The sequence below is a fragment of the Rissa tridactyla genome, chromosome 4 (assembly GCF_028500815.1).
Source record: "Rissa tridactyla isolate bRisTri1 chromosome 4, bRisTri1.patW.cur.20221130, whole genome shotgun sequence".
Classification (NCBI taxonomy): domain Eukaryota; kingdom Metazoa; phylum Chordata; class Aves; order Charadriiformes; family Laridae; genus Rissa; species Rissa tridactyla.
In genome coordinates this window covers 56,103,310-56,126,584 of record NC_071469.1, presented here as the reverse complement: position 1 = coordinate 56,126,584, position 23,275 = coordinate 56,103,310, and the positions used below count along the sequence as shown (strand labels likewise).

At 42.0% G+C, this 23,275-nt stretch overlaps 1 protein-coding gene across 1 annotated transcript in view; it reads right to left on the bottom strand.

Annotated features, from left to right (window-relative positions):
* The window catches only part of LOC128908041 (protein TUNAR), a 30,034-nt gene extending 9,992 nt beyond the window's left edge, over positions 1-20,042 (bottom strand). The window contains exon 1 of the mRNA XM_054197496.1: positions 19,921-20,042. Within this exon, the coding sequence (XP_054053471.1) occupies positions 19,921-19,959 (39 nt within the window). The 5' untranslated portion in view covers positions 19,960-20,042. The remainder of the gene's footprint in view (positions 1-19,920) is intronic.
* Positions 20,043-23,275: the final 3,233 nt, after the last annotated feature.

The following is a 23,275-nucleotide window of genomic DNA, read 5'->3' as shown; positions in this document are numbered from 1 at the left end:
CAGCTATCAATATGAAAATTTGAATAGCAAAAAGTTTTGAGTTTGCTTTTCAAAAATAAATTCTTTATTTCATTTTTTTTAATTAATTTGCAGAAGACCAGCCAAAAATGCCGCAATTAAAGGTGATCTAGGATAAATTCTAGGATAAATTCAACCTCCTCCTGTTCATGAGTTATCAGGTAAGTTTTAGCTAAGCACTATTGTGTCCACCGAATTCCAGCTTCAGTCAGAGCATTTGCCAGAGAAGAGGAGAGAAAAAAACTTTTGCTTGTCGGATTCTTCAAATTTATTTGCAGAATTTAAAAGGTGGCAGGAGAGCCTGAGAAGAGGAGCCCTGAGGAATGGGACAATTCATTCACACCGGGCTTTTCAAAGCTGCTGCCCTGTTCTGTATCTCTGGGAGCCTGCGGGCTTGAATATCTGAAACTGGTGAGTACTGGCCATTGCAGTGGAAGGCAATGGGAGCTGCAGTATGTGCTGCCAGGTACTCAAAATTATATCAGGCACCCACAATTATGGATACTTGTAATCTTAGTCTTTTTTGCCTTAGGTTACCAGCTGTACCAGGGAGTAATGATACCCAGAATTGCTATTAAGGTGCTGTAAACGGAAATAAGTCAGTGTTTGCACGTGGCAAGGACCTGCACGATGGAACACCCTGGAATGCCCCAGCGGAAAATAATTTTGCCTTCACAGCAGAGTCTGAGCTATGCATTGAACAGTGAAAAGAAAATGAAGTATTGAAGTCACAAAGTGTGTCATCTATTATGCGCACCAAGCGAGACTTGGATCCTGGGCAAAAATAGTCTGTGACTGATGCACCTGTGCAAGGTGGCAAATTAACGGAGTAGAGACAATTTTACTTGCAGCATTTCTTAGCTTCAAGTGCTGAGCTGTGCAACCTTGATAATGTTCTTTTCACATACTGTTTTGTGTGTAATTATTACCTATATCAGCCCAAATTTAAAAATAGAGCACTTCCCTATTGAATGCCTCTTATAGGACACAGCTGCAGCTGAGTCTTAAAGGTGCCAATAACCTGCAGTTCACGCTGAAGGCTACTGGCACTGTGACAGAAACACCATCCAAACTCCGAAAATTTCAAAGCCTCTTTCAAAGTCCTGGGATGAGCATTCAAAAATGGAGGCAGCCAAAAATCCCTGTCTGCCTTTAAAATATTAGACCTAATAAGGTAAAATAACAGATAATTTGAGGAAGAAGCTAGTTTCTAAAACAAAGTTATCAAAGTAGGATAACACTCCAGGCAACCAACTCCCACACCTTTTATCATCATCATTAGTCATTTATATTGCAGCAGCATGTGGCAACCCCTGCTGACGTCTGGGCTAGAAACCAGACACAGACAGCGAGAACGGTACCGAGACCGAGCAGCTTACAAAATTACACCAGTATGAAGTATGGGAGGGGAGGGGGGGAAAGAACAGAAGGTTGAAGCGAGCTGCTGAAGGTCGATTTGCACAAACCCAGTACAGGCAGGAGAGCCAGGCCCTTGATCCGTGGGAGCAGTTGCCCCTCTGGCTCGTGCTCAGAGCACGCAGGCGTGCGGGAGCAGAGGCAGCTCCGCTTGCACAGGTCCCACGCTCCTGAGGAAATGTCGTGGTTTGGGCCGGACTGGCCACTGAAACGAACGACAGATGCTCTCCCCGACCTCTCTCTCCAGGGAGGGGAGGAAGAGAGAGAGAGAGAGATTTAGGAGTTTAAAAGAAAACAAAACTACTTTAATGAAAATAGTAATAAAATAATAAAAAGAAAATAATTAAATATATACAATTTATACAAAACCATATCAAACTCCCAGGATGACATCATCAGCAGGCACTGGGAAAGTCCCAGACTGGACTCAGCAACAGGTGGGAACTGGATTCTGGGTCTGGATTCAAGAACACATGGATTGGGATCAGAGGCAGGTGAACAGATAGTCCTCCTTGGACACTGCCCACTGAAGAAAGAGGGCTGACCCTTTGATCCCTCAGCTTTTATACTGATCGTGATGCAGATGGGATGGAATACCCCTTTGGTCATTTTGGGGTCACCTGTCCTATCCGCTCCTCCCCGCAGGTGCGACCCCTCTACACTTTTCCGCTTCCGACCCTCCAATGGGGCAAATAACAAAGTTAGCTGACCTTGGTTTTTATAGCAGTAAGTACAACCAAGAGCGTCTCTGCACACCATTCCTTGGCATAAATTGTAAAAAATCAGGTCTTACTCTGGAAGCAGACACTGTCTTAAAAATACACCATTAACTTCACAAAGTTCAGTTAGTTAGAAGAGGCTTAGCCACAAAGAGAAATTACTGAAAATAAAATTGGTTCTGTTTTACCTCAAACCAGGACAGGAAACAAGCTGGCTTTGCAGGGAGTAGCGTGTGTGGGAAAACACGTTAGTGAGGTGACACCTCTTCAGGGCTTGGGGTAGAATTCTGTGGCACAGCAGACAAGTGGGATTTGGAAGTGAAAAGGTCACAATTAACTCACCAAATGCTCTGGCAAGGCCATCAGGATGGGCAGTGAAGAAAGGGGAATGGGAAGAGCTGGATTTCCTAATCCCTGTGCACTGGCGCATCGCTATTAACAACTGCTCGCTGTTGTGAGTTGTGGATATCACAGAGTCACAGACTGGTTGTGGTTGGAAGGGACCTCTGGAGGTTACCTGGTCCAACCCCCTGCTCAAGCAAGGCCATCTACAGTCAGTTTCCTAGGACTATGTCCAGACAGCTTTTCAACATCTCCAAAGATGGAGACTCCACAAGCTCTCTGGGCACCCTGTGCTGGTGCTCAGTCACCCTCAAAGTAACATGTTTCCCAGTCTTCAGAGGTTTCCACTGTTCAGCAAAGGATGTCGCCTTGCATATGGAGCAAAGCCATTTGGATTTATTTTTTTGTCCTATAGCTTATTCCTATTCTCTTTAAAAAGATACGAAGGATGTGGCTATAGATCTAGAGAGATTATTTGCATATGTCTTCCAACTCCATACAGTATGCCTAACAACCCATGTTCTTTCTCTGTCTGCAGTGAGTACCGTACTATATAAGGAACATATTTTGGTAGCTAATGTAATGCAACATACACATCATGTTGCCTCAAGCTCATGGTAAATTGCATCTGTTTATATGATGCGTCTTGACATACTCTAATGTAGTGCCAGTAATTTAAAACAATGCCCATATAAAATGTGAATAAGACCAAGAACATAGCCACAAAACTGAAAATATTTCACTGCTTTCTTATAGTAACAGTATTCAGTAGCATATTGGTAATTCTTCTTAAGGATTTAGGGAGAGGAATGTATATCTTGCTACATTTTTCTTCAATGGACACCAAGCCAAGTTCTGTTCACAAAATCTTGAGTAAAAATACTGTTAAAAGGAAAGGTAATGTGGATTTATGCCCCCAGAACAAAGCGCCAAATTTAACCCTGATTTTTTTTTTTTTTAACATGTAATGGATTCTTTAAAAATATTGCTTGCAATGAAGAGGCTGACAATAAAAAATAAAAAATTCATAGTATTTGTATTATGCAAAATTGGTCATTGGAAAGGATTGTGTGTAGCTCCCAGCGTCCTTATAACACACAGGGAGAGCACTGAGACCGTGATAAGTGAATGAATAGCAACATGCCTAGAAACGGTAGGTTGGCAATGTTTCCTTCAACTTAATTTTCAAAACAAAGTGTTTATCGGTTATGAATTGTTGGCCAAGATATTGTGCTTGTCCACACAGACCTGTTGGCTATTCTAGCAGCTGTCGCAACATCCCTATAGGACTGCTGCTTTCTTGGTTAAGATACTCTGCTCACATTTGTAAAGTATCCATTTGGCTCTACTCTTATTTTTAAAGCCAAATGGTCCTCTAGGGAGGTGTTTATCCATTTCTTCTCCTTTCGCGCTGTAAGGCAGCAACAAGGAGTGCCACCTAAAACCCACAGAAGGTGGCAGCCCTGCAGTGGAACAGTGTTCTTCAGGCTCTGGTGAGAGGAAGGACTTTCACTCTCACAAAGCAAAATTTGGAAATAAGCACTAATCATAGAAGAGATATTTAGGTATTGCCATTTCACGACATTTAAGGAAATTCTAATAGATAGAAAAAAAAAAAAGAAGATCCTGCATGAGTCACATATCTGGGATTAAAATAAAAAATAATAAAAAAGGCGCTTGGGCCAAACTCCTCCAAAGGCCATTTGAGAGCTTTTAAAAGACAGAACTAACTATTCAGGTTAATATGAAAATTCTGATCTGAATCAGTCATACTCCAAGAAAAACTTCTGGATTCACTACACTATGTAGGAAAGAAATGGAAGGCTGCTTGATGGGCAAAACTCAGTGCTGGTTCAACTCTGGACCAAGAAGTGATGCCTTCTAGTGAATACTCACGACACTGGTAAACATAATTAACTTATTCAATGATATCACAGCATTCCTAGATATTATGATTTCAGAACCTATCTGTAATGTGAATTAAACAGGCAGTTGTACTGATTAATGCTAGATGTGAAAGGAATAAGAAAAATTGAATGTGCAAAGTGCTTTAAAATACAGCGTCACTGTACCATCCATCCAGAAAACCTGAAGCAGAGCAAGATGAAAAACTTTATCTAAATTCATGAAGCTGCCCACTGAAGCTCCAGAGAACCGAACTCTTTTTCTTGCTTTCCAGATCAGTACCTATTTTTTGGGCCACATTTTCTCTCTGAACCATCTGGTTTGAACTGGTGCAGCTCAGCTTCAGTTTATACCGGTGGAAGTCTTGCAGCATAAGCTTTTTAACAAGTCACTTTGCAGCACCAACAATTTAATTCAGCTTAACAGAAACATAGAAATAAAAACAGTAAAATGTCTTCTGACCTTTGCTGTTGGCTACAATCAAAACCATGCAACAAAAAGAGCAGAGCGGAAATGTAGGACATATGCTCAAGAAGATGAAAGAAATGTTTGGGCATGTAACACAGTACATTGAAGAAAATATTCAAGAACAATTCATCCTCTTGAAAATACTATTCCCATAAGGCTGCAAGGGTCAGTGTCATCTTAGATTACGCACTGTACAAGTGCCAGCCATAGGAGAAGACCCACCCACAGGCCCTACACGCTTGGGCAGGAGGTCACTAAACACTAGCAATTGATCTATGGCTCTAGAGACTCCAAGGAAGGGCGCAAAAAAGCCAAATAAAATGTGCAGGTTTCCTTTTTTTTTTTCTATTATACATACTATTTTGCTAGAGAAGATTAATAAAGCATTAAGAATGACACCATCCTGTCAATTCAGTGTTACCCAATATCAATGACAAATAAAAATAAATTAACACAACTCAGAAAAATATCCTTAAACTAAATTCCTCTCCATTTCCTCCTGATAAAGAAGCAACCTTCCAAAGATTTCTCTTTGTTTGGAGTACTTTTTCTCCAGAGACTTGCTCCAGAGAATGCTGGCTAACTGCATTCACAGACACCTGTCTAACTTAAGAACTCAAGCTAAGTCCTATTTTGCTTAGCTTATCAGTCCTTAGCTTCTTCTAAACATCACTGACACAGGTAACATATCCAACCCTCGTCCTCCTCACAGGGTTTGTGACTTTGTGTCACCCTGTAAACCACTCTTTTTTACACCAGCTGGTGAGCTGGCATGTTGCCCACAACACGGGTCCAACAGGGGACATCCTTTTGTCACCCAGAGACTTTTTCTGTTGAGTTTGGCACGGGCGTTGCCTCAGTCAGACCACAGACCTGGCTCTGCATCTCCAGAAGCCTTTCAAGTTCCAGTCTGACATTTGAACCACATTTTTCGATTCCTTAGATCTCCCGATGTCAAGCACACTCCAATAATTCACATAGAAACTCTGCACAGTGACTGGTGACTGAAATGCAGCCAGCTCTCGAGTGAAGCACAGGCAGTTAAAAACCAAAGAGCCAAGCCAAATGGTTCAGAGGAGAGGAAGGGATGAAGATTTTTTTTCTGAAGAGAATGCGTATGGCAAATTTATAGAGGGAAATGTCTTATGCCATGAATCAAAAGACATAACATTTTTTTGCCAAAAACTGGAGCGCCTAAAAGCTCATAACTCTACAGTAGTACAGCAATTATATTAGCTTTCCTGTATTTTAAAAACCCAAGACAAAAGTTTAATGCTTCTGACTTTGCTTTTTAAATAGAAAGTGAGAGTTACACTAGACAAACTCCAATTTAAAATCTCAACGGGGCTGACAGCTCAGTTGAAGAAGAAAGCTTTTTCACGGTACAAGCTTGTGGGTTGATTTTAATAATGGACATTTTCTTTCCATAGATCCAATATTTATATTCTTTTTGTTATTTGAAAACCTGTCTAGGGACACATAAATCTGTCCGCATCATAATTACACTTGCCTACATTTCATGCCTATAATCAGATTAGCACCTATGGCAGCGGCCATAGGAAAACTGGATGATCTATTCTGCATGGGCTAGTAAGAAAGATTCCAGTTATTTTTCCAACAGGATAATCTATTTTATGAAGAAGAAATTAATTTTGTCAAATTTTCAGGAAGATAAGGTTTGGACAGGAGCATTTTTGGTCTTATTTCTGAAAGAAAACATTCAGAGGACTCTTGAGTCTGTTTTCCCAAACTCATGATTCTCTTCCAGTTGCTCCCAATTCCTTCTTCCTTTCTCCATTCCTTTCTTCACTGGAGCTTGCTTGGAGGGTGCAAGCCAAAGCAGGAGCTGCTCCCTGGCTGGGAGTTGTTGCAAGTAGCTTGCAGAGCAAATCAGCGTTGCTGTGACTCCCTTTGCTCGGAGGGGGGAAAGGAAGAAGGATGTAAGCTCCTGGAGTCCTTCCAAGAGAAAGCTTAGGGTTGTACAACTCAAAGCTACACTCAAACCCCCACAAATAATCCAAGAATCAGGCTTTTTATGGAAAGCCACTGGCGGTGTTTTACTTTGAATACCGCTGCTTCTTGGACTACAAATGTCAAAAGCCTATCTGTAGTGATGCGCTGCTGCAGGCTGGCCTCGGGAAACCCTTCATAAAAATCTGTCAGTGAGGCTGGGTAAGTTCCCTCCTCTGACGAAGTCATCCTCTCTGGTCACAGCTACTCTCTCTGCACACTCCCTGGGGCTAAAGTAAACATCACTAAGGAGAAAACCTGCATGACTTACAAATGCACCGCACTTCACCACCACATGCAGATATTTGCAAATAATTAAGGAACAGAATAGCTTTCTCATAGACACCTGCATCCACACCATCCTCTACCAGTGTGAGGACTATGTCACACTCCGCCCACTTCATAGCCAGTTTAGAACAAACTCCCACAACACACTTGCAACAAGATTTTTGCTGTATGCTGTTGCCTATCACAGGAAGGATGGCTGAGTGCCCAAAGCACCAGGTGACACTGGGGACTCAGGACCTCTGGGGTCCCAGGGTGCACCTGCGTGGAGGATGGGGACACCCTTTGGAGGTGGGAGGTTGGTCAGCATGAACAACCCGGGCTCTGAGGAACCACATCTCCGTCCCGCCCGCTCAGTAGCACTCTCTCCCCAGGTTTGTGCTGCCAGGAGGGTGCTGTGCAGAGCCACCAAACATTTCACTGAAGCACCAGATTTCCATCTTGTCAAAGCACGGTATGGGCTGCTTCTCCCTCACTGTTGCCAGGTGGTAATTGCTAACCAGGAAAACAGGGATTTGCAAAAATGACTGCTCTTCGTAGATGGCACACTGCCCTCTCTCAAGAGCCATAATCCCTCTGTTAGCACAAGTTTCTGTTGCCTTCCGTCTGTTTTCTCATTCCTAACTTCTTGTAAATGCTAATTTTGGTTTGGTTTTTTTTTTTCCCCCCGTGTCATTTTGCTGTCAAGACCATAAACACTAGAATATCACTATTCATCTCATCAAAGGAAGATTTACAGATGTTTGGTCTTGATTATTTTGTTATGATTTTGCACATTTTTTTTTAACAGCACAGTAAACAAGGTATTTAAAACCACCCAAACGTGGCCTATAAATTCCTCCTGTTGTAACTTGCAGTCATTTATAACTGGCATTGCCAAGATCTCTGCTGCAGTCATAGGACTGCTGCACATGTAAGCGTGCCCGAGATAGCTCCAACAGAGCCAGGTGGGAGAAGTCGTCTCCCGGAAAGTAGAAGGGGCCTCCACCCCCATGAGGAGCAGCTACCTGAAACCACAGCCACCATCCTGCTACATCTGTTAGACGTGCCCCAAAGCCCACACTCTGCCATCTTTCCTCTGCATTTTGCTTAATCCAGCTAGATCAACGTGAGCTGGGTACATTTATACAGGTTATTTATTACGAGTGTAAGCAAACACCCTAAACGGAGACTGGCAGTCAGTTTATGAGGAGGAAGAAGAAATCAGTTCCTTTCGTTGTCGATCATTTTCACAGAGTTTTGTGGCTGACAAACGGGCTGTTTGAGTGAAACTAAACAAGACGTGTGCTAAATCTCGGAGATACCCAGTTACAATGCAGCTCTGCTAATACCAGTGGAGATCTGCATGCAAAAGCATATGTACTGACCCCTTATCCCTGTGTTAGTTCCTGCAAATGACTCGCGCAGCAAGTTATCAGCTCCAGTAGCCTCAAAGAAGAGGACTGCGTGACAATGAAGATTCACAGAAAGTCCCTTTCTTTTGGCTGTTGTACTCTCGTTTAGTAACAGCTTGTACCGAGAACAGCCCCTGCCTCATGCTGAAGCATTGCTTTTTAGCTTAGGTATTTAAGGAAAAGCATAGATATACCCACAGAGACATCAGCAAAGACCAGTGGCAAGTGATCTTCACTGCAAAAAGCATTGAAGATGATGAAAGCATTAATCATTCATACCAAAAAATCAACACAAAAATCCACATGTAATGCTGATAACTGGGACCAGGTAGGTGGTAAAGCAGCCAGTGAAAGCAGCTACTCAACTTTTGGCCACATTTTGTTGTTCTGTGTGCTTGTGGAGTTAGGTATGGAAGTTGCATTCACTTATAAATTAATTCTCTAGAAGAGGCTGTTTCTTTTACTGTTTGCACAGTATCTACCACTGTCCGGCCCTAGTCTTAATAACTGACAACAGCTGCAATCTACGTGATAAGCACAGGACAAAAAGGCTCCCAGATTTCAAGCCCACCCTTCTCTTGGGTTGAATTCGTGTTCTCGGAGGGGCTCGTGCTGAGCCTCACAGCCGTTCTGAGCACCTGCAGCTCCTGCGGGTGCAGAAGGGCCAAATCCTGCCAATGGCTCGCAGAAATGGCTTCTGCTGCTGCGTCTCTCCCACAGCCCAGCAGGGCACCGAGCTCTGCTCACCCTTGTTGATGTCCATGTGTCCTTCAGGACCTGAATTGCATACGTGCTATAATAGATCCAAGAGGTTTCCTTTGAGCTCGTGGTTCTGCACAAGCATAAATCAATGTATTTATTTTATTCTAGGTTATGTGAAAAGCATCCGCCTTGCATATTTGTGCTTTATCACCCGATCGGTAAGCCAGAAGAAGTACGGCCAAATCCCGAGAGGGTTAAGCCAGTCAAGCTACATCAGTGAACACCACCTGAAAGTGCAGACATTGTTTGGCATATATCTTAAACTGTCAGGAGGAGCAGCCAGTGAGCAACGCAGTACTTGACCTGTCAGCGTGATACAGATCATTTACATAGCTTTTTACAAACATTAGCAGATTAATCCTCACCTTGGGACACACAAGCAAGGTTCAGTAGCCCTGATGAACAGATCTGGAAGCTGACTCATGCAGTGGTTGTAACCTGATTTCCAAGAGAACCCAGCATCTTTACGTCTTATAAAAGCAGGGAAGGGGATGGGACTTCATACCTCCAGACCAGAAGAAAAAGAAGTGTGAAGCAGAGAGCAGCTTTGGCCCAGCCATTTGTGTCTGTGGGAACCAAGGCTGTGGTGACTTAAATACAGATTTCACACCAGCTGTTACAAACCCAAGAAGGACAGTATCTCACCCCAGCAGAGAGGACATAGGTATGTTCATGTGCAGAGCACTGCATTTCACACCCACAGTGTAAAGCAAATCAGGCAGCTGAAGTTGAAAAGTCCTACCTGATTGCAATTTGCTTACCCAAACAGCTATCCAAAGCATCTCAGCTCATTGCATTTCAGTGGGATCTTTCTGAAAGCAGCAGCAGTCATCACACACTAGCACGTGGGTGAAAATTGAGTCCTGTGCACAAGGCTTGGGCTTTGCCTTGAGGAGCAGTAAGGATCTGTGATGGATATGGCCCACAAGATCATACTGGCAGAGCTCACCGACCAAGAGACAAAACGAGACACGGCCATGGCTCATGAGGCCATGCTGGCTCTTTCATTTAATCACCTGTGAGGCATCATGTGTGCACACATCATTTATGCAGCTGAGGGGTTTGTTCTTAGCAGTATCACCGAGGGCTGAGGAGTTGTCCATAAGCCACAGGGGACTGGGAGAGCAGGTCCTTGGAGAGGCAAGATGGGGAGGGATCCCACAGCTGTGTTCCTTTGCAGGAGGGACATGCATGTATGCACCAAAGGGGCGAAAGGCTCAGTTCACACGCACGCACCAGGGACAGATGTACCCAGATACGCTGTCACAGGGGTTAGCAACATGTATTCACATAGACTGGGATAGACACAAAAAGGGAGAAGGGAGGATGCGTCTGTACAGGCATCTGCTAGAGATGTGTAGGCAAGGAGGACATGCCACCAGATTCTTAAGATATGTAGTAATTCACGGAAACACGGAATTTTTCAGAGTTGGAAGGGACCTCTAGAGATCATCTAGTCCAACTCCCCTGCCAAAGCAGGATTGCCTAGAGCACATTACTCAGGACAGCATCCAGGCGGGTCTTGAAAGTCTCCAGAGAAGGGGACTCCACAACCTCCCTGGGCAGCCTGTTCCAGTGCTCTGTCACCCTCACCATAAAGAAGTTTTTTCTCATATTTGTTCAGAACCTCCTGTGTTCCAGCTTGTGCCCGTTACCCCTCGTCCTGTTACTGGGAACCACTGAAAAGAGTCTGGCTCCATCCTCCTTAAACCAACCCTTTACATACTTATAAACGTTAATAAGGTCTCCCCTCAGCCTTCTCTTCTCCAGGCTAAAGAGTCCCAGCTCTCTCAGCCTTTCCTCATAAGGGAGGTGCTCCAGTCCCTCAGTCATCTTTGTTGCCCTATGCTGGACTCTCTCCAGTAGTTCCCTGTCCCTCTTGAACTGGGGAGCCCAGAACTGGACACAGTATTCCAGTTGTGGCCTTGCCAGTGCAGAGTAGAGGGGGAGAATGACCTCCCTTGACCTGCTGGCCACACTCTTCCCTATGCAGCCCAGAATTCTGTTGACCTTCTTGGCAACAAGGGCACATTGCTGGCTCATGGATAATTTACTGTCTACCAAGACCCCCAGATCCTTTTCTTCAGAGCTGCTTTCCAGCAGGTCCACCCCTAACCTATACTGGTGCCTGACATTCTTCCTCACCAGGTGCAGGACCCTACACTTGTCCTTATTGAACCTCATTAGGTTCTTCTCTGCCCAACTCTCTGGCCTGCCTAGGTCATGCTGGATGGCAGCACGGCCCTCTGGAGTGTCAGCCACCCTTCCCAGTTTGGTATCATCAGCAAACTTGCTAAGCATACACTCTGTACCCTTGTCCAGGTCATTGATGAATACATTAAACAATACTGGTCCAAGTATTGACCCCTGGGGGACACCACTGGTTACAGGCCTCCAACTCGACCCTGCTCCATTAATCACAACCCTCTGACTCCTGTCACACAGCCAGCTCTCAATCCACCTCACTGTCCCCTTGTCTAGTCCACACTTCCTCAGTTTCGTAAGGAGGATGTTATAGGAGACAGTGTCAAAAGCCTTGCTAAAGTCAAGGTAGATGACACCTGCTACTCTGCCCTCATCTAGCCAACCAGTTATAACCTCATAGAAGGCTATGAGATTGGTCAAGCATGATTTACCCTTGGAAAATCCATGTTGACCACTTCCAATAACTTTCTGCTCTCGAACTTGCTTGGATATGGCATCCAGAACAAGTTGCTGCATTACCTTCCCAAGGACGGAGGTGAGACTAACCGGTCTGTAGTTCCCTGGGTCCTCCTTCCTGCCCTTTTTGAAGACTGGAGTGATACTGGCCTTCCTCCAGTCCTCAGGCACCTCTCCTGTGCTCTGTGACCTTTCAAAGATGATGTAGAGTGGCCAAGCAATAACATCTGCCAGCTCTCTCAGCACTCACGGGTGGATCTCATCAGGGCCCATGGACTTATGGATGTCCAGATTGGCCAAGTGGTCTCTTCAGATGTTGTTACTTAGTAAAAATGTTTGTGATTTATCCTTAAACAGCTGATGTCAGAAAGTCTCCTCTGTTTTAGGAAGGAAATTGCTTATTGATCCTGTCTATTTGCATCATATCCACACTGTACTACTCCCATGCTTAACCTGCAGGGATCCTGAAAGGTTGTTTCTCTCTTCACGCACGACTTGACTTCTGCAGGGAGATGCTGCACCTCCACGTGAGGCTCCAGAGGAGGGCCGGGTGTAGGAACAGGTTGTGAGGTAGGGAGCACTCGTGTTTCTGATGTTAAAATCCCTGTGACGCCCATTTGGTGTGCCTTCTTCATGTACTCATAAATCTACTGAAACTAATTTGGAGACAGATTCAGCAAAACTATTTTAGGATTCTCTCTGTAACTTTAGGCATGCTTTACTTGCCTTTTTTTCCCTCCAAAGGAATATACGACTTTAGTGATGCTTTTGATCTATCTCCTTTTGTGAAACATTGCAGATGTGACTTGTGGTCTTTTACTGGCTTCCTAAAATTCAGTGAGGAGGAGTAGAACTATTTTGTGGTGAGCACGAATGGATGGAGCAGATGCTCGGTGGGCTCTTCTGCATTAAACATCCATTGCATGGTTTTCAGTGTGTGGACAACGACTAGACCCAAAGATACACGTGATCCCTTACAATTCCATTCAAAAGCACATGATCAGATGCAGAATTTGAGGGACAGCAATTAGGAGAAAAAGTAAGAGACCAAGCATTCCTCAGTCAGCACTGATGTGCTAATGATATTAAAACCATATTACAAGGTACGTAACACTGCACACTCAGGATCTTCCCAGTAACGTGACACACCGAAACACTTTGAGCATTACACAAAATCATGGCAAAGATGCTGCTCCCTTTATACTGAGTTAACAATATCTCAGCGTGGCTCCAAAGGAGCAGGTACAACGTAGATTGTCACACATTTCCATAACAGTGTTTTGAGAACGCCTCCAGCTGCGCCAAGCTCCAGAATATTTTGATGCACATAAAGCATTTGCTATGGAATGAAAACACAGGAACCCAAAATAAATGGATATGACATCAGTGAAACGGATGACTCTTCCTAAGGAAAGTTTTGTTTTCTAGTTTTGATTAAGACAGATAGAGAACAAGTACTATGTTCAGCAGCACAGAAACAACACTATCCTAAGGGCCATTGCGGTCATCCATTAAGACCCACTTTCAAGAATGCTTTAAAAGCCCTGCAAAAATCCTACTTTCTCCTGCTAAGTATTTTGTACTGCTTCTATAGTCAGTGAAAAGTTACATTTGTTGTGAATAACAACAAAAACCTTTCAACCAGTCTTTGGTTTAGGCCCAAAGTAAAAAAGAAATTCCAACAACACACAGGTCAGAGGTCTTAATAAAGAGTCTTGCTATCTGCTTTCTCATCCAAAAAGTTAAATGATTTTGTTTTTAAGCATCAGACTTGCCTTCCTTAAAGGAACGTTTCTGGTACTCATAACACAGTTCAGTAACATCTCACTTTACAGAGTATTGCTAGGTTTTGGGATGTGTCAAGGTGAAGTCCTACATCACAGTTTCACATGGAGGAGGAAATGGTGCTTTTCAATATCTAAAGACGTATGCATAAAATTGTAAGTCCCAAAATTTTAGAAGTCAGAAATTAAGAATATGCACTGCATTACTATCCTCATTAAACTGGTAACAAACTATTACGGCATGATTTATATCCACAAACACCACATTGTTTTCTACTCACACTACTCTCTCTGTCTAGCTTGGTTGAAAGCTGGAACAGGCATTCCTCCACTCTGTTTTCTCATAAAGAGGTGTACCAGACATCCTTTACCCTTTTTGCAACCTTTTATTTCATCAAAGCTTACTGATCTCTTTGGCTCTTCTATTTTTCTCCAGGCCTTTTGTTTCTGAGGCCCTTACCATGAATGAAATTTTTTATTTATATTCACAGACTTCAGTGGTTCTCCAATGTTTCTTAGGCAACTAAAAACCACCTTACCTGTCAGGGTTCAATAATTACCCTACTATAATAATTTGATTTACTTTCCTGATCTATTAATATATATAAAAATATTATAAATCCCGTGCTCAGGTCCTCAAAGGTATTTTTAGATCCCTTACCTGCCCTGGTTTAAAAAAGAACTAAGGGCTATATGACATGTTAAGTTCTTAAACACCAGCATGTGTTTGAACTTAAACGTTTTTATGTATTACAATATCCCAGGTTCCATGGAAAAATTGCCAGCTTAACTGGAAAAGCCTTTCAGAACCTCTCCTATGATATTTATACATAACATTAGGTCTAGTTTAGAACAGAGGAAGGCGGGGATGACCCTGTGCACCATCACTGCTGATGAAAATGGAGTGTAGGTGGTCCCCCTGGCTGCCCTGAGCTCTGTGCATTGGAGAACAGTAATTTAAATCAAGTTATGCAATTGCTCACTAGCATGGAGTATGTTTTCACTAAGGCATTCCTTTCTAACCCTCTTCCATTGTAAGCCAGTAAAAAGTTCATGTCAGGAAAAAAAAAAGAATGTATTTGATGCTGTAGGGTGCATTTTAAGTTCTCTTCTTAACATTTCTCAGGAATAAAACACAAGTGAGATGAGGTTTCCAGTGAAAGTACTGCTTTTAATCAGTCTTTCATACTCTTCTACATTCATACGTCATTGGGTAATTGGGTAAGTGCAGTCCCTGTCAGCATCCAGAGGTGTGTCACATCTGGAGCTGTATAAATAGACCAGAGTCTATTAATAGAGCAAAAAGCTTTTTTTCCTTCTCAACATGTACAACATTTTCCTGGGTTTGTATTAAGATGCCAAGGCAGATTTTTTTCTCCAACTTCAAATGTAATTTTAGCAGCTAGGTATTTTTTGTACAAACCATCTTTTCCTTTTTCATAAAGAGGATAAAAAGCTGAGAGATTCCCTCGGACAGAGGAGGCATATCGGGGTTAATAAGAATCACTGTTAGGTACCATATTCTCTGTGTCATTTTTTTGCACACAAGTGCTAGATTCATAATGACCTTTGTGAATTCTAGACAGCAAATGATCAGTCTTTTTATGATTTAACTAGATTTTTTTTTCTGTGTTGAAATTTGATTCACTTACCAAGGGCCCTCAAAACCATTACATACCCCCACAGCGATCCTCAAACCCTGACAGCATAAACAGATTCACGTGCGTCTCCCCCAGAACCTGTATGACGTGTTTAGGATATTTCTATTTAGTAATTTTCTGTTTAATCTAAAATATACTTCCCCTGAGTAGTAACGCAATTGCATAATTAATGGTTACATTCAGACAGAATGGTTCGGAAAAGAAAAAAGAATTTTTAAGGACAACTGTGTCAGACTGGAAAGGAAGTATGCATCAATAATTCCCTTTCACATTTGATACTTCAAATAGTATTAACTTAAAAGTCCAAATGCAAGTCATTAAGCAAAAAAAATGAACAAAATGAAGAGCAACCTTGCAGGGACAGCGGTGAACTGAGAATAAGGACATTTGGGTTCAATTCCGAACTCTTCCCTTGCCAGTATAGCTTTGGGCAGTTTCTTTGTTCCTCAGTTCCATATCTATTTAATAAGGATATTAATACTCGATTAATTCTACTCCGTGCCTGTTTGCCTTTTGAAGGCCTTTTGAAGGTTTCTGTAGTAGAAATTACTTCCTCTGGTATCTGTGAAACTCTCAGCAAAATGGAGGCCTGCTTTTTGTCAAAGACACAAGACGAATTAAAGGATGGGATCGCAGTCAGATCTTACATTTACCACAGACCTGGTAAAAACTGTGGTTTAGCATCAGGGTCTATACAATATGTAGTGTTAAAGATGGCCCTTCAGAGAGCCTCTAATTAAAGAGCTGACCTGTGGGAGCCAATAAATATTGGGACAACTCTAACAGATCTAGCTAAAAAAATATATGACAAAATGTTTTCCTGTCAAAAAAAAAATTAAAAAAAAAATTAATTAAAAATGTTGCGAATTTGCACTGAGAAAAACAGGTGAACAAGTATCCGTACAATTTCTTGTAACAAATTAAAATCTGATTAAAAATGTTAAAATGAAATGCTGTGTCATTTTGAAATCAGTATTTCCATATATATATATATTTTTTTTTTAGAGCTTTTAATTTTTTAAAAACTTTATGCCTTTGCAATTTTTTATCCTGGTTTACGAAAAACACAGATGCTGGTGTACTGAAATTTCTTGTCCGATAAATATTCTTTCTGTGGCTATTTTTGTTTAAACAATAAAAGTTTAAGACAGATTTGGCTTTATTTTGGGGTTTTTTGTGGGCCTTTCAAAAATCAGGTTTTTGCTGGATCTTGAATCAAGACAGCTCAAGGCAGCCCAAGCACAGGAACTGCTTATGTGTTCTATCATTAAAATACATTTTTCTTGACTAGAAATAGTTGCTGCGAGTGTGGAAAGTATTTCCACTGTTCAGTAGAACATCCCTGATAAGGCAGGTGGTTCAAGCTCTAATTCACATAGTTTATTCTAAAGAAACAGTTCAATGGACTGAAATGAAATACATGTGTTTTCAGCATCAGACCTTTATTCAATAGTATCTTAAAAGAAAAGGAAAGCACTAATTTTACTTGCTGTAGAATTGACAGAGAAAGCCAAATACAGCTGTTGTGCAAACGTTTAAAGTAAATTATTAGAAATGTCACTAAAGAAAGAGTTCTAAGTCACGGTGAATCATTGACAGAAATGTCTGCTAAAGATAATGAATATCCTCTATTGTGCAAAACCTTCTCTCAAGATCACAGACTCTTTAGAAAATAATCCGCTATTCTTGTTATGTACATGTTGCTATTATAGGGATAAAAGAAACAAACAAACCTATTGCTGCATTAATGTACTGGATACAATTTAAAGGATGCCATGCTTGCTTTTTCTAATATTTTTCTTTCTTCCATAATGCATAACCTAGTGCAATAAAAATTCCTATGCACTGTATCCTGAAAAGGAACTGTTCTTTACAAATTGCAATGAAGGAAATATTACTTGTTATGTAATATATATCCTAATAATATAGACATTTATAAGCATGCAAAATTGCACAGGGAAAGAAAATCCAGATGATTTTATGCTTCCTATTTCAATATATACCTATATTCTGTAGGAAGTTTATTATAATTATGACTTCATATTGTGTTTCTATACCCTAAGGATAAATACGTTCCTGGATCAAGTAAAGAGCTAAACATCATGTATTAAAGGAAAAATGAACATATTTAATGTAGAAGAAAGCTTGGTAAGTATCCTTGAACCTAATAGTAGAGGATACTTTTATAAGAGCAGTGATATTTTAAAGAAGGAATTATTTTTCTTTTTTTTTTTCGGTTGAGTTGCCGGAAGAATTGACAATACCTAGTAGCAATGGTAATACTGTCACAAAAATAAATAAGGCAATGAATGATGCTAGTAAGAATACACATCTCTTGGATTTGGAGACCACTAATAAAAGTAAACTTTCACATACTCTGATAATTCTTCACTAATAATGTATCTGTACAGTTGCATGATCTTTAAGAATGTAATTAACCTATTTTTCTTGTCCTAATTACAAGGCAAAAGGACTCACAGGGGTAAAAGGAAAAATGGTTTTGTTTAGAAGGGAAATACAAATTATGCCTGAAGCCTAATAAATCTGTTGCCATGACAATCAAAGAGCCTGGTCTTATAAAACCTTTCATAATTTATTCACATGAGTAGTTCTTACTCATACGAGTTGTCCCATTGATTGAAATAGAACTGCTGATGTGAGGAGAGATTTGCAGTGGGAAACTTGAGTTTAGGATGCAGTCCTTGCTCACATAAAGAGCTGAGGGGACCACTTCCACACGTAAGAGCTGCTTCCAGCAGTGAAGATTGGAACATGATATTTAAGGGTTGTGCTGTCCTTCCTCAGTTTTCCTTATTGGTTTTTATACTAGTCACCATTAGTCACTACTTACCATTTTAGATGGTAAAATACACCAAAATCTACTTCAGTGCACACGTATACATACTTTGAACCTTTACTCCTAAAATCAAGGCTGGTTCCCTGAACCCTACAGAAAAACTGTCACACCGCAGGAATGTGTATCATCTCTCTTCCTACTGCAGTGATTTGAAAAACCCGCATTACCATTCTCTCTCTAAAAACTGTCCTCTGGAGTCCTTCATCGTACAAGGAGAAGATGTATTGGAAGCTACCACAAAATTCCATCTTTTGAATAGGTTTTAAGCTTTAATGCTCATTCATGAGTCCTGGTGTGGCCTGGTCTGGCCTTTTTGCTTTGGCTCTTTGTGTCCCCCTCACCCTCAGCTGCTGCCAGGAACCCATCACCTCCACACCCAGCTGGACAGCCCATGACAACTGCCGCACAAACCCACTCCTGGTCCGTCTCTAACCCCATCAAAAGCAGTGGGATTTGCAGAGAATTACCATCAGGGTGGGGGCAGGCCCTCATCACAGTTTGCTCCTCAAGAGGCACTCAACTTTCCCTCTTCCAAACTCAGTGATCCACCAGAATGCATAAGAAAATATATATATTTCACATCACCACTCCTTCATCTTTTAGTTCTACCCTGATTTCTGAAACAGAAATCCAAGTAAACCAGGCTTTCTTTTCTTCCATCTCAGAACAACTCACTAGATAATTCCCGATCTGCTTGGTAATTTGCTGATAATGACCCTAAATTTCAGTAAGTCAGGTAATTAGTTAATAACATCACCTTGCACTCCCCTAGCACCTTTCATCCAGGAAGATGAAAGCACATGGCAGCTGTTAATGAAAAATATCTTGCAACATTCACTGGAGCCATTTATAATAATTCTCAACACCCTGCTAATACATGACAAAAATTATTTGATACGAGAACATCTCGTACTGGCTTTGCTCATTTTATGACTTGGGTCATCAAGAATAACATTGTCATAATTCACAGTGGTCATTTTTTGGCTTTCTGACATGTGTAAAAGGATCTGCCTCCCACCGTATCTAAAACGCAGCATCCAAGTCTGCAATTGATTTTGGGAAGCAAAATAATCTTTTGTACCTGCAGATCTTGCAGACATTCAAACCCCTTCTGTAGCTTTTATTTACTCAGATAATACATATTCAGAACTATTCTTACATTGGTACAGGATTTCTTTTCTATTTTTGCCTTCTAGCGGTCAGGGCACAACTAAGGTGCAGGGAAGGTATAGCACCATGACCCCAGAGAGACAGACAGAGCGAGAGAAAGAGGAGGCAGGAGGAGGGGAATGGAGGGAGGGAAAAAGAGAAAGAAATGTCAAAGCAAATTCTTAAACATCCTCTTTATCGTGGAAATGTGTACAATACAGCTACTGATGCTCCAGTCCAAGTGCAAATGACAGCACAGGTGTGGACACACACACACACGCTGTCACAAAGCGAGGGAGAAAGGCAGAAATGATCTTACAAAGCTGCTGCAGTAATCAAGACACTTGCCCCTGGAAAAAACCATACAAACATACACTCTTTTGTTAGCTTTCTGCATTTTTTCAATTTTCATTTGATCATTGCTATTATTTTTACCTCTCACCATAACAGAAATATGGTTATTATTAAAAGGAAGGAAAAAGGCCTTACCATGCAGTGCATCAGGAGGAGATGAGAAGCACAGAGCATGCTGCAGAGATTAAGCTCAGCATGGCATTCTGATATCCTTTGGAATTGAAGAAAATTGTCCAACCCATTCTTCCTAACAAAGCGGACAAGTTTTCTCTAGGCTTGAATTTTTCACCAGAAGTCAGATCCTTACAGTGCATTATATTTTCTTCTTCAGGAGATATATTTCCTCCAGTTAAGTTTCAGCTCCGCAATGCCATTTCCAATCAGCTCTGAGAAGTTCTTCATTCCCAGATTCGTGGTGTCATCAGAGGGACTCCAAAGAAAATCAAAGAAAGAAAGAAAGGAAGAAAAAAAAGAAAATAGTACCTTACCGAAGCCCTAAAATTACTATGCAGAAAAGGAGAAGAAAAAAAATAAAACAACCCCTCATTTATTCTATTATCTACGTGTTTCACAACAATCAGTACTACCTCTTTGGTCTCATATATGCAGTGCTGATTACCTGTAATAAAGGAAGAGGCAAAAACTTTTCCAGTTCACACATGATGCATTTTCATTACTGCTGCTCAACTGTGCACTACCAAACAAGCCTTCTCATCCTGAGGAATCTTTAAAACCATCTGACAAAAAACATCAGCTGTACCTTCCCCCTCCTAAAGAACATGAATATTAGAATTTCTAGAAAATTGTCGGAGAAAGCTTGACAAATAACCCAAACCCACAAATTAGATCTAAAAGCAAAACCCCTAAAGCAGGAGTGTTCTTGAGCAAGGAGATGCCTTGCCTGGGGACACGCGCACTAAGTCATCATAGGGAAGGAGAAAGGGATAAAGAATGGGTGGCTAAGGGGGGCTTGGAGAGGATGGGGTGGGACCTACTGGGTGTCAGAAGGGAGTGGGATCCTGAGTCACCCTCAGCCTCCTGCCTTCTCACTGACAGCAGCCTGGGTTTCCCCTGCACTTTCTGCAAAGCATATTAATTGATTCTGGTTGCTGAGCAACTAACTCTGGGGAGCCACATCGACGGCTCCGGCACAGCTTCAGCAACAGCAGCAGGGAGAGGGTACAGTCTCCTCTGTCTCCCTCCTCCTCCCGGGGCTTGCTCACCCTCCCCAGGATGCCCTCAGCCACCCCCAGGAAGCTTTGCCCAGGAAAAAGCTGCCAGGAAAAAGTTAATGCAGCAGGGGGAGGAGATGAGTCGCTCCCCCGACCCTGTGTGGCACCAGCAGGACTCGGGCGAGCTGCCCTGCTTCACGCTGACAGCACGGCTGTAGCCCCAAAGAGCATCCTCCACCCCAGGCCAGTGGGGCTGGCAGCCACAGCAGACCCACCCAGGCAGGGCGGGAGGTAGACAAACCAGGGTGGTGCAGTTCCCTTCCGAAAAGCAAAGCTGAGTTAACCTTCCGGTTCTCCAGGCACACTGCAAAGATGTCGTTAAAATGACAAAACAACTCTCACGTTTATGCCAACTCACGGGTTAAAAAGTGAGTTTCCAGTTGAAGCTGTGGTCACTTAAGCCCTGTCCCTGCATTAACGGCATAAATGTATTACTTATTTCTGACCTCTTTATCATGTTGCACTTCAGATAGAGCAGATGCTTCTCTGGCCGAAAGGGCACACAGTATCCCAAAGCCACCATCCAGAGGAATTGCCTGGATATCTTTGCCGGAGACTGCAAAATGGAGTGCTCTACATAAACTTGTCACTGCTTTAACCAATGTTGTGTTTACGTTCCTCATAGGAGAGAAACAGCAATGAGGCCATTTAGTTTTGGCCCTTAAAAGAAATGGGATAACTGGAGATGGCTCCAAGAGGCTCCTTTTAGAGCACCTCGACTGATGACCCCATAGGAGCGACATAGAGGATTCCTGCAAGGTTGATGCCACATGGATGGACCCTGAATACTGCCTGACCACTGCAATTTGTAGCAGGGCTTTCCGCTGACTTCTGTGACTGTAGAGCCTGAAAAAAGATCTCCAAAGCAACCCAGTGTCCGAAACAAGATGTTTCTCTTGTTCTCTCATTTTGGATAAATCCTTAGTCAGATCATGGCATTTGTTCAGCACTGAGTAAGCTGTCTTTCCATTACACAGGTAAGATGTAAGATTTCTCTCCCCGTGACCTGGCAATAAGTGCAATATCAGATCTTGGCCAAACTGCTCACGTGTGATTACCGTCAAAGACCTGAGCTAGATCAGCTCTTTATTTCTGTTACAGTGATAGGACAAGTTAAAGGGCAAGGCCCTGAGAACTGCCTTAGCTTGCAGTCACATAAATAAACAGAATTATCCAATTCTTCCCTTGAAAAACTCTAACCTATAGCTTGTGTGTGCTATCTAAATGGCAAACACAGGGTCTTTGTGAAAAAGTGACAGGTTATCTTAAGCAAAAGTAACTTTTCTGGCAGTAGTTTAGCCCCACCATAGTCAGTTTAGCCTCATTTTCTTAGCAAAGCCAGATGCTTCATGTATACTCAAAGCTCAGGAAGGACCATTAGATCAGGTTAGCAGAGCTGCAGTATGAAACAGCAAGACTTATTTAGTTCATCCAATACGTCTCTTGATATGAGCATATACTAGGTATTCCTAATCCCTCAAGTACAACACACAAAGAAATATGGGAACTTCAGTATTATTTAGTAATGAAAGTCATTTAGCCTCCTGCAACAACAGAATACAGCAGGATATTTCCAAGCAAGAGATCCTGTACTTCACCTGATCCGTGAAAATGTGTCTCCTGAAGTCTTCTAACATACTAAACATAGCTTAAACACATTAAAACCACACATAATAAACATAGACAGTTCTTGGTCATACCAATTTATGTAATTAATTTGGTATCAGTGATTCTCCCTTTATCTCTTCTTCTAACTCTTCGGACATTTCTTTTGACTATCTTTCACAGTACCTAATCTTCGCTCCTGGACGGGAATAAATCCAACAAAGTTTCCTCTAGCAGTAGTTGATGCAAATAGTGTATTTTGTTGTGTTGTGTATATGACATTGCTTCTTTTAGCCCACAAGTTTACTTGCTTGCAACAAAGTGCTGAAGAATGACAAAAAACAGGGTTGAAAGGGAGCTAATCCATCTCTGTCCCACAGCAGGATCAATCACACACATGCCAGTCCTGGGAAATGGCTTTCTAACCAGTGCTTACTGGTCTCCTTTCTGGAGTCTCCATGCTTATAAAAGGCAATTTATTCCAGTGCCTCACTACTATAACTACAAAAAGGGTATTTCTAAGCTCCATTGCTGCAAAATTAAACACACTATTCATAACAATCAAGGAATAGATCTCCTCCATTCCTCCTTGCGAATACCTTTTATGTATATAAAATTCATTGTGTTTCTTCTCAGTCTTTTCCCTTTCTAGA